The sequence below is a fragment of the Diuraphis noxia genome, unplaced genomic scaffold, assembly GCF_037042655.1.
Source record: "Diuraphis noxia isolate RWA-SAM2 unplaced genomic scaffold, SU_Dnox_SAM2 contig0001, whole genome shotgun sequence".
In the NCBI taxonomy this organism is placed as follows: Eukaryota; Metazoa; Arthropoda; class Insecta; order Hemiptera; family Aphididae; genus Diuraphis; species Diuraphis noxia.
The window spans coordinates 47418507-47431861 of NW_028301711.1; the positions used below are offsets into that span (position 1 = coordinate 47418507).

Here is a 13355-nt window from a genome sequence, read left to right on the forward strand (position 1 = left end):
TCAATTATTATTTGAAACGTATTTGACGCCGTGTCATACTCTGCACGAGGATTCATTCGTGTACATTCGATTATGATGTGTATTGTGTAGGTAATTTATTAAGAATCCTAAAAATTCTTGTCGTTGGCACTTAGTAGCTGCAGCTGATCCGACATTCCGACATTGTTATACACTATTATGCATTTTTGGTCGGCGAAACAGTATAATTATATATAGACATATTATAGTTATTATAGTTATTGGATTTAAAAGAAAATTCTGTTTTTGCGGTGCTCTTAAACTATATAATTACATAGATATGAAAATATAATATTCCTTACACGTTATAATGTGTTTGTTTCGTTTCATTTTTATTATACTATAACGGATAAATTTCTTTTGTTTTTCCTCTTTTTTTAATGTATTTTTGCTATAAATTTATAATATTTATTACTATGATTTTGCACATATTTACGACGGTACAAGTCCATAAGAAATGATGATAATTTGAAAATTGTACCTACATTCAAACTGATTCCTGAAGGCTGAACTATTTATTTAAGTGTGATTCTCCGACATACTTATATACACCGGCCACCAGTAACTTCGCAAGTGTCGAAGTATAAATGTATAATAATGTATTGAAAAGGTCTCATTTTTGATGTGGGCATTACAATTACAGAATATATAATTTCAGTTCGAACAGTGTACTTACGGTTTCCTGACGACGATTTGTTTAAATAAATAACTATGTGTAAACTGTAAAGGTTACCTATATTTTTTTCAAAGTATATATAAAATAACTTCAATCGATAGAAAAACTTGATCGGTAAATATATTTTTTTTAGACGGAAATTATTCAAACATTCGAAACTATTAATTAATATAATGCCATGTTGATATTATAATCGCTTCTTTTTTTAATTTAATTTTTATTTTTATCTCGAATTCCGAATCCCTGCAATAGCGATGTAATATATAATAATATAATAATACTATATAAAATACATATTATTACATTCTTATCTCCGCTAACCCCTACACCACAGCCCACAAACCTGCCATCATAAAGTATTGTCCGCACAGTAGTATTATATAGGTATCTGCAGCTACTATACAACTATAATAACTATATAGTCTATAACGCACGACCGCGCACCCCCGCAAATCGCATCACAATGATAATGGTAATATTATAATCGATGCGAATAATCGACTTGGCGGAGTGTATCGTAACGTCGCATTACGCAAGGCGCACGATGGGGGGGGGGAGGGGAGAGGTACGGGCACTGCAGAATATATTATAATATATATACATATATTGGCACTATATTTTTTAGCACAATATAATATTATACTTAGGTAGATTCGCGTAATTGGACGCCCAAAGGGACACACACCGAACGCGGACGGCCGACGCGTCGTATATGCGATATTATTATTGCGGCGCCGCCACCGCGTTTTAATAATAATATACAATATCGCAATAATATTATTCAATATTATTATTATGCGCACGAAGCCGTCCGCTCCCACGTCGAAAATCGCACCCTCTCCCCCCTCCCACATGGATTTTTTTCACCTGATTTTCACTCACCCGTATTATACGCGCACTGCAAGCCGCCGCCGCCGCCGCCTTGTCCCCAGGTATATCCATCTATATGTATTAATTATACTGTGTATATGCGTGTGTAGCTGTATAACTATGTATATATTATATTATTTAATATACCTATTACCTGGTATTATAAACATTATGGTGATGCAGCATCGTCATCGCCGCCACTGCGGAAGATGCACAATAATATATTATAATACACCTGTGGCAGACAGTCGAGTTCGTTTACTGAATTCATCCTCGAGAAACAGATCGTGTGTCTCCCACGTCACGTATATATAGGTACGACACAATAAACGATTTGTGCGCTCGGGGTGGGGAGAGGGGGAGGGATGAAGAGGTTAAAAGGTTCTTATGGGGGCGTGTTATCATTTGCGAACAATTCGAAAAAGCATCAAGTCCATGGGTGCCGGGTCTTTATCATTTCGTGGAGTGCCCAAAACTTATTTTTACTTTTTTCTTTGCGTGTTCGAGCATCGCAGCGCTGGCATTAATCGACGTTCATTATAATGGCACGTCGTCGGTTCGCTACGATATTTCCAGGCATTTGATAATATACAGTGAACCCGTCATTTAATAAAATATTTTTGAAATAATATTATTTAATTTTATCCTACAAAATTATCTATAGTTGACATTTTTTTTTTTTTTTTTGAACTACGATCCCATTCATTGTATGGAAGTTACCGTGTGTATTAGACGCATCGGAACGATTTCCGTACGAAAAAAACGTTGTTGGCATGCGTAGATATTATATAAGATGATATTCATGTTAGATTTGTATTTATTCATACGGAGTATACCCAAGTGGCTATAAGCACCTACATTAAACGTCTAAAATGCATCTGCAGAAACGTCACAAGATTTATTCAAAAGCTCATCGCCTGCCATCATGACGATACAGATAAGGATATTATAGGGAGAAATTGAGTTTGTACATTTTAAATTAACAATAATATATATTTAAGTATAATATTATGTTTTGTTAAACGCTCATGGCAATAATGTGGCATGTATATAATACTTACATATAAATAGAGACTAGAGTTAGGATGTTGATGACTTTAATTTTTTTCCTTTGATTCTATAAAATGCTATTCTAGCTAAAAATTTGTTTCATGCTCCCTTGATGCAGAATATTATTCTAATATTATTTTGCATTTTTAGCCATTTTTAGCTATAAATGAATTTTTTTATTTTTAATGTCATTTTTTAACATTTTCAAGTCATTTTTTGTGGTTTTTATACAATGTGAGGCATTTTTCTCAAGTTTTAAATTAGAGCAAGTGTAAAACCCAAGTTTTGAAACAAATTTAATTTATTTAAAATTTTAAAATCTAACTTTGGATTTGTATTTATAATACTGTTTGAGACTTTGGGTGCTATAGGTATATTGTCAACACCTATAATATTGATAAAACAAGTGCTCTTTCATAATACACTGGTTATACACGCTTATCAAACGTTACGCTTATCGAGTATTATATATTTATAAATTGTTTGAAAAAAATGTATAATAATTTTATATAATGCTTAAAATGTAAATATATGCTTACTTTTTTCATTTAGTAGATATCCACATATAATGTGCATAATATGCCGTGCGTGTTTTAACCAGTGGCGCGTATATATATTTGAAAGGAAGTAGAAATTGTCACTGGCCCTTAAAAAGTTAAAACTATAACAAGACATTAAGATTTTCCCTATAGGTACTTGTATATTTTTGTCACTGCAGGTGTACTAAAGTTCGTAAAACATTTAATGTTAGTGGGTAATTTATACTTGCCTTCTAATAGAAATATTTAAATAATTATATTCCACACATAATACATATACATAATTGAAGTTTAATATATATAATATTGTATATGAGTATTACCTTATTGTCCCGTGCCCACCTAAAATGACACCATTTAAATCGGGAAATCTTTTTTAAACATTCATTGGATTATACAGAATCTGTAATAGTTTTTACAATAAGAATAAACATAATATATGTATATACAAGACATGAAGACGCCGAGAGATAAGTCACCCAGCAGTAACACTCAGACGCGAATTCGTTTTAAGTTAACATTAAAAAATGATTAGTTCAACACATTACACTTAGTAATATATTGTTTTTAATAAAAATCGTGTTGATATAAGGTGTCACAAATGTGTGATATTAAATTGTCAACTATCTGTAAATTATTAATATTACTTACTGTACAAAATGTATAGATTGTGATTTTTCAAAGTAAAGTAAAAAAAAAAAACATGTATTGTACACGAGCAATAAGTAATTAATGTGTAAAAAACCAAACAATTTAAAATAATTTTTAATATTAACTTAATGGATAATTTTTAAGCCAACCGAAAAAATAATAAGTTACTTAAACTAATTCAAAATTCTTAAATTAATTAGACAGTCAATATTTAATACTAACTATATAGTAAAGTTGTTATTGCTAACTTTTTTCTTAACTAAGTCTTTTTGACTATACAGTTAACGTGCTTCTTTGATGAAAATACCTACTTATCATTCGAGTACCATTTTTTAACTATCATATATTATACATTCATTATAATAGTATAGTTGCACGTGGTAGCTGGTACAGGTATATACCTATAATATCGACGAACTATTTCATGATTCCATATGGCTTCGTGTGTATAATATTGTATATGCGAATACGAACCATTGACGTAGGTACACAATATCACGTCAAACGGTCTGTTAAATTTAAACTGTTCATTAAATAATACAATATCGTATAATACATACTATATTATTATGGGTAATAAGAAGAAAAAAACTTATTACTCGTTTGATGTTTTTTTTCTACTGCAGAATGAAAGTCATGAATAGCATTATGATTTCGAAAAATATGTCGGTGTCGGTTTTCATTTATAATATATTAATATATTATGTGTGTGTGTTTGTTACACGCGTGCATTTTTTTACACTCTGAAGCGCATTGATGGGTTTCTGCGGCGCAGTGATTTCAGAGACCGCACGATTCCACTTCAGCGTTATCGAATTTCGCTGCAAACGGTAGCCGTCTATGTTAGCCACCAGATGAGCTGACATTTTTGTTCGGAGCTTAATAACACGTGTTCGTGTGCAACGATCACTATTTGCGTTTTGTTTTATTACCTACATAAATCTTAAAATCGTAATGTCTGTTATATTATGTATATACCTAAACGATTGTTGACGTATAATAATGGTATGGATTATAGAACATAGGGTATTACATAATATTATACAATTTTAAAAAAAAATTCAATAAATTGTGTTAAAATTACAATATTTTAATACATAGTTACGTGGACGCTATAGTTATGATTAATACTAAATATTATATAATAAATAATAATATATAAATACATTACACACAGTGACGCATAGCCAGGAATCATTCAAGGGGGAGGAGTTAAACAAATTTGATGTAACGTGTAATATGAGCACTCTGAACCTTATTGCAAACTTTACCAAATATGTACCGATTATTGTATCTCATTTGAATAATAAACTTTTGGTTAGCCGGATAATGATATATTATATTAGAGAACTTGAATTATTTCTAATTATTATATACACAGAAATAGGTAAAAATATAAAATATATTTTTTAAATCTTAATCTTTGTAATGTATCTTTTAACAACCATTCGTACACATTTATGGTTTTGTAACTAAATTCTAAATTTTATCAATCTTATTTTTCTTGAGTTTTTAGTGAATTCATTAATTCGTCATTGTTAAAATGATTTCATCATAAATATTTTGTAATTTTATACACTATTCAGTCTGTTTTTCCGAATTAATGTTTCTATACCTTCTTAGATATGTCTTAAGCTTTTTAATAAATTAAGTTATCATTCATTGGTCATTGTAGTTACAGTATATTTGTTATTTGAAAATGTTTATAAGTAGGCGATAGGAGAAAATTAGTGGGTTACGTTACAATGTTGGTTATAAAAGCTTTCAATACATTTTTTTTAGTTTTTCTTAGATTTAAACCACTAGATCTTCTCTGGCTACGATGTTGTTAACACAACTATAATATATATAGGTAGTTGCCAGAAAATCAACAAAAAGAATAATTATTATGTATTTTTCTGTCTTCCACAGTTCAACAGTGAACCATGTATAAACGCGCGTGATAACAAATAGGACATAATATTATTGATATTATAAAATAAGTACCTATAAATAAAAAAAACTTATAAAATATAATACTTATATTTCTTAAGTGGAAATCGATTATAAGTTATAGACAAATTATATAGGTTGTAAACGATTTTTTAATCTTTTTTTCATACATCATACCTACAATTATTAATCAATGTTGAAATAGTATATAATCATAATGTAAAATTTTAATATAAGCAACACAAATTTTACTATGCTAGTAATGTTAGCTACCAATCAATTTAACTCGCATATATTTTTTTTTTGAATAATCTGTAGTTGTAGATTGGCTTAAAGTTGTATATCTATTCATTAATATAGTAAATAATACTGTATAATCATAACTCGTAAGAATCCAATCGAACGCGGTTCGATAAATTCGTATAATTTAAACGTTAATTTCGACAAATAAGTAGATTTCAATTAATTTTGATATTGTTTTTGAATGTGTAACCGTAATATTAAATTATAAATAATGTTCAAATTTTGATCTTTTGTTGTTAATTATCTGCAGGAACTCTTAGACCTCCTGGACTGATTGGTGGAAGTAAACCCAAGGTTGCCACTCCGGCAGTCGTATCGAAAATTGAATTCTACAAACGCGAAAATCCAACGATATTCGCGTGGGAAATTCGAGAAAAACTCATATCTGAAGGTAATAAAAACAAAATTAATGTATTATGTAGCTTGTATAATATTATAAAATATACAATCGATATGAAACAAATATTATTGTTTTATGATCGGTATAAATGCACATGGTTGATACAAATCAATACATTTTTAATCTTTTCATATTATTCTTTAGATTGGTAATTATCTTAATAACCAAATGAGAATGGGTCACTAAATCACAGTAACTATGCTTTCTAATAACTATAACTATTACAACAGTATAATAGATATCTGTATAATAATCAACAGTGATAATAATAATAATTGATTCCGATTTTTAGGATAATGTATAATTCTTTATAGTTATCAATATAATAATACCTATTGGTATAAATGCGTTTATCTTAATCGCATGGTATATTGGAGGGATTTGACTTCACTTTAATTTATCTATTTAAGATAGCTTTACATTTTATGATTCTGTGGGCATTTATTATAATAATATTTAATGATAACATTTGATACAATCATCTATAACTACTAATTTTAAAATATTTTGTAACTGATCATCTGAATATCGTTAAACACAAACCAGTGCCTATTTATATTGGTTTATTCATTATTCACATAGAAATGTATTCAAATATGTTTTACACTTAGGTATTTTTCAAACTCATATACAAAAATATTCGTCTATTTTTTACAATAATTACACCTACAGACCAAACGAGTAAAAATAAAAAGAGCACGGGTCTAAAAATGAACCATCCTATTGTTAACGGGTATTTTGTCTGCGCCTATTCATTCACTTAATTTGAACCTCTTGTTAATAATTTTAAATTTATACAAAACTAAAAACACAGTTTTATACGTTTCATAAGAATGAATTTAAAGTAGCCGTACTCTTAATATATTATTACACAAAAAAATAATAATATCGAAATTATTTTATCTATAAAATTCACTACACAATTTGTAAGTATGCTAAGTCAAATTTATGTTTTATATATAATTTTTTAATATATAATCAATAACTAAACAGGTATTCATTTTTAACCAATATTATGGTTAAGGTAATACCAATCTAAGCTCACTATTGTGTAACATTATCTATAACATTAACTAGTTTTGTGCGCAATCAAAAATATTAAATACCCAACATTGATTCGATCCCGTTACATTTGACACGCACACTGATAATATTTGATATTTTATATTATCAGATCGAGATATTATCATAATCGGAAAATATAATGTGACACGTAAGACGTTGTAAATGTGCGAGGATATTATTAAAATTTAAATGATATTTATTTATAATTTAAACTATAATTCAGCGGTTCTCAACCTTTTTATAGTCACGTTTCACGTACCACCTACACAATTTGAAAATTTGTACGTACCACCTGACCATATTTTTTTCTTATTAATAATGTATACGTTTATGTTATATATATATAGAATTTTGTTAATAAATTAATTTTTTATAAAGGTAGATTTTCTTCACGTACTACCTATGAGCTTTCAGCGTACCACTATAATAATAGTGGTACGCGTACCACTATAATAATAGTGGTACGCGTACCACTGCAGGTTGAGAAACGCTGTTATAGTTAACAGAATTGAACGATAAATCGAAACAAATAATATATGTATTGTAAAACATGGCGTTTATTATAAAGTTGAAAAGAAAAACAGATCAACTGCGTGATTTACGAACGTTTGCGACCTACCTACGTGTTTACGTGCATTCGCATTTGTCGACGTATTATTATATTAGCGACCCGTAGACGTGTCACGATTTGTCGGACGATATCATAGATGTTTAGGCACATAATATGCCCATAATCTAAGTATATTATTACATTATATACATCGTCAGGTACCTGCCTGCCTGTGTAATAATATTATATATATTATTATTGTATATTTCTATAGTCTGTTGGTACCTACGTGACTCGCCAAGTCGACGTTTATCTTACGTTCACGTTGTCTCGTAACGAATCATTGAAACATATTATCGTTTTTAAAAACGACATCACACAGACGCAGGTTCGTAATTAAATTGGTCATGGGGATCATTGGGTGTTCGGCGTGTGTACAGCAATAATATATACGTATGATAACTTACCCATATATATATATATATATATATGTGTGTGTGTGTGTGTGTGTGTGTGTGTACGCGTTGTACATTGTACGCCTCCGACGGTAATTCGGCGTGGGCTTGAAGGCGCATTTCTATCTCCTTTTCATCGTAATATTTTCTTTTACACAACGTGTACTCGGCAATAGTTGGTATGTGTGTGTGTGTCATTTGTACACAGAATACTCGTGTATAGTAGTTGTTCAACATTTATATTGTATTATTATTATTATTTTTATTATTATTATTACCACTATTATTGTCGTCATCATTATCGCAGTCGTCAAATCGATCGGCGACGACAAATATAATATATAACAACGGGTAACGAATTTATCTTTTCCATTTTACCAATTACATGACGGCATAAAAGGATTATGTTTTCCGTGTGAACCGAACAGAATGGAAATTATTATATTGTGGCGTGCCGTCCGTCAGTCACGTCAGCGAACAAGCTACTTCTTGGGTGCTGCCGGTCGGAAAACGTTCACTTGAATGGACTTGAATCGTCGAAATCTTTTCTCGTCTCATTCGCTCAAATACTGTCTCTACATCTCTCTGTATCCATATATACCTCTCTATCTCACTTGTGCTCGTTCTGTCCGTTTCTTAAATACCGGAGGAATTACGAAAATGTAATGAGTATTACAATGTCATATTATGTACCTCATCGAAAAATTTCGGATCGAAGACTGAAGAGAGAGTAAGCCAGAGAAAATCAATTTTGCTTTATTCTAGCAACAATGATGTAATAATATTTCTAATATTTCTATCACTTTAAACAGGTCGATTTTCGTGTGATTATTAGATCACTTTTATCACCCAAACCGCAGTCCACAATATAGGTACGCGTCTGAAATTTAAATCAATAACAATATAACAAAAATTGAACCCATACATTAATGTTTCTTGAGCCTCAAAAAATACAAGGAACAATAATGATCGAAGATGCATCAAATAATGATTACCTATAGTCATGATTGCTGAAAATAAAAATAATTTCAAAGTTTCAAATTTCGTTCATATTTAATTTGAATTTATTTTATAAATAATTAAACTTAAAAATATATTAATATACGATAGACTATTATAGTTCTATCTTCTATAATAATAATTTTTTTTTAGATCTTTTAGAGATATCTATCACACTGACCATTTTTATAAGAAATCGTGGTTTCTTTAAATGCAACTAAATTCAGATCGTTGAAATCTGTAAAATGAGTTCAGATAGATATAACAAAAGAATAAGTGTTATCAAAAATATATTTTAATGATATTAGGTACATATTTGTAATGAATAATAACGATAAAACGTTACAGAAAATACATATTAACGAAAAGAATACCTAAGTGTGAAACATTTTATATTATACCTATACATATGAATTGTAATTTATATAGTCTTACTATATTCAAAATTTTTTATTGATTAAACTATTTCAAGTATTATTATAATTGAATATTACCATAATATACAAAATTATTATATTGTTATCGGATAAAACATCTATATATTATAATAAGAATAAAGTGTAATGCGATTGATTCAAGATACTCGCGTGATAATTTGGGCAAAAAATATCATGCTATAAAATATGTATATTGGTATACTGCGTGTTAACAAAATTATTATAAGTTTAATCTTAGTGTAGGATTTTTTAGACTTGGCAGGATGGGAAAGATTAATAATAATAGGTATCAACAATTTGAGGAAAAATTATAAGTATTAGAGGATAAGTATTTTTTAGGAATGAATCATCAGGAAAAATTAACCAACTATGATTTTATTAATATAAATAGGTACATAAAAAACATATTATAATATCTGATTGATTACCATAATACTATGTTATTTAGGAATTATTTTTATTATTTAAATGTCTTTATAAATGTATACTATTCAGCTATATACATTCAACGTATATACTGTACTGGTATACGTATGTACTGGTTAAGTGTAATAATATTTTACATGTACACCTGTTATTCAATTTACCGTCACGCCTTTTCTGTCAACACAAATCTATATATTTTAGTTTATTGCTCCTACCTATTTAATTTATTTATGTTTTTTTTTTATATTGTTATTTTTTTTTTTATTATTATTATGATTATTATTCAATTTAACCTAAAATTCTTATAAAAGTATTTTAATTACATGTGAATTAGTAGATTTAATTAAATTTAAGAAATGAAATACTATTAATTATTTACGATGAATAAATATTATATAGGCCTAAGAATTATTAGAATATGAAATAAAAATATTCTGTTTGGGAAAATAACTAAAAAATATTTTTGGTCATGAATTCAAAATGTTTTACAGACAGATATTTTCGCAAACTTATTAACATACTTTTCGAGATGATTACTGTTCACCGTTTTCACCGTTGAAAGAATATCATCCAGCTTATGGTTTGTTACCTACTGCTTTCTACGTGTGCCTGCAACAGTAATACGCATAGCATATAATTATAAATCGTACGAAATCATTTAAATTGTTGTGTATGGGTTCGATGCGATGGCACATGTCAACCTAAACAATAGTAGACCTATATGTTGTGTAATACGTCGGCATATTATATAAGTACACCTGCGAGACGAAGGGCATAATATGACCACCTATAAATAGACTGCAGTTGTTGAGCATAATATATACGTATATAATAATAATAATATGTAGATAAGTATACATACTCGAGTTGCACGACTGCAGCGGTCGTTTCCAAACATCTAAGTACAAGTGTTCCTTTGTGAGAGGTCCGTCCGGAATAAACGATCGATGCATTATGGGTTGCCATTCAATTTTCCAAACCTAGTAATTTAAAACGTTGGTGGACGGTGGCAATAAAAAAACCAAGTTTTCAATAATTTTTTTAAAATATAATTTTAAAAAAAATTAAAGATTTTAAAAAAAAACCTGTATAATAAATACCTATTACTTATACTTTACTATTATATTAATTATAATATAGTAAGTACGCGTATAAAAAGTGATGGCGTATAGAGTAGTTTACGAATAAGTATTTGAAATATACTCATGTAGTGCTGTGAAAATTAAACACAAATAAAACATAGTATAAATATGTATACACAATACTATAATAATTTTAAATGTTTTTTTTTCTATAAAAATCAACAGAGCCATGTTGATAAAGACTATAATATAGTATCTTGTAACTTTAAATAATTTAATGTTTACTGTCGATATACGTATAATAGGCTCAGGTATACGCGTATACCTTACTAACTTAAGATAGAAATTGGTTTAAGTATATTATAAATACCAAATATGTAAGACTAATCGTACATGTATACACTTAATCATTTCTTAATAATATTAAAATATATATTTGCGTATCATAATCGACTTGGATATTAACCACTGGTTATGGGAACTACTGATGTAGTATTATATATAAACACTACACACACGCATGTATATTATGCGATTCTATAAGTCGATCGCCATCATAACGTCGTATTTTATTGTCATTTGTCTAAACGGAAAAGTTTTGTAAATGTTTGCAGGAGTGTGCACGAACGGAACGGCGCCGTCGGTGAGCAGCATCAACCGGATACTGCGGAACAGGGCGGCCGAGAGGGCCGCGGCCGAGTTCGCTCGGGCCGCCGGGTACGGGTTGTACCAGGTGTCGCACCCGTACGCGTCTTTCCCGTGGCCACCACACCCACACGGCATGTGGCCTGGCGTGGCCGCGGACGGTCCATCCGCCGTGGCCGCAGCCGTGTCGTCGCCCGGTGGACTGCCGATGCACCACGGGCCGTCTGGCGCGTCCAACAAGAACACACCACTGCAGCAGATGATCAACGTCCATCAACCTTGTGGCGTCATGTCGTCTAGAGATCTCATGCCCCGGCTCTTAGGTGAGTGCGCGCATTTTGATTATTAATAAACTGTGCCATAGATTATTAGTTGACCGACCGAGGTGGAAAGGCCTTAATGAGGACATCATGTATAATATAATATGACATAAAAAGCACAGGAACGCACTTTATTTTTTTTTTTTTTTTATACATTTTACTAAAATAAAAAGTAATTTAATGTTGTCCATCACCGCTTGTATATCGGTAAATTAAAATTACCCTTCTGCATTTTTTAAACATTGTTTTTCATGCCATGACATTATATTGTTTTTCTTTTGAGTCGAGATAAGAATACCTGTATGAACGAATCACTATAATTGTAACAATTTGGTATATTTGTGCAATTTTCGTGCATGATGGCTTTTAAAATGTTAATTTTTTTAACAAAAAATTACCTATCCAACCTTGTAGACCAGCATTAGTACAACCAATTTCAATACTATATAGCAGTAGTCACTTAATGGCAGCCCGTCGACAAATTTTATCTGGCCCGTAGACAAAAGTAAAAACCTATAATATTATTCCCTTCTGTTGTTGTAATTGTTCATAAATTATTAGCTGCTTGTGCTTTTGAGAGGGTGGATGTAAATTACTGGTGTCACTGGGAAGCTTATAAATTTATAATATAAATTATATAAATTATAGAAAGTCTATAATAAATAATAATTAATTTCAGTGAGTTCAAATTGATACTTTTTTTACTCCACGTGGTCTTAAAAACTTCTGTGCACCACTGAATCATCAATATTATAGGTATAGCCTATACCGTATAGGTTCATTAATGATAATTTAATTACTATAGGTACGCGTCTTTAACATCGTATAGCGTGTTAAAATGTGCTATAACATAATGTACCAACATACTGTGGGACCGTGGGAGGTTCCAATTTCGTAATACACAATTACAATAATTATTAGTTAGCATTTTTTTTTT

General features: G+C 30.0%; 1 protein-coding gene across 1 annotated transcript in view; it reads left to right on the forward strand.

Moving 5' to 3' along the window:
- LOC107161423 (uncharacterized) overlaps positions 1-13355 on the forward strand; it is a 70947-nt gene that overhangs the window by 42100 nt on the left and 15492 nt on the right. The window contains exons 4-5 of the mRNA XM_089216777.1: positions 6290-6430; positions 12068-12421. Coding sequence (XP_089072903.1) covers positions 6290-6430; positions 12068-12421 — 495 coding nt within the window. The remainder of the gene's footprint in view (positions 1-6289; positions 6431-12067; positions 12422-13355) is intronic.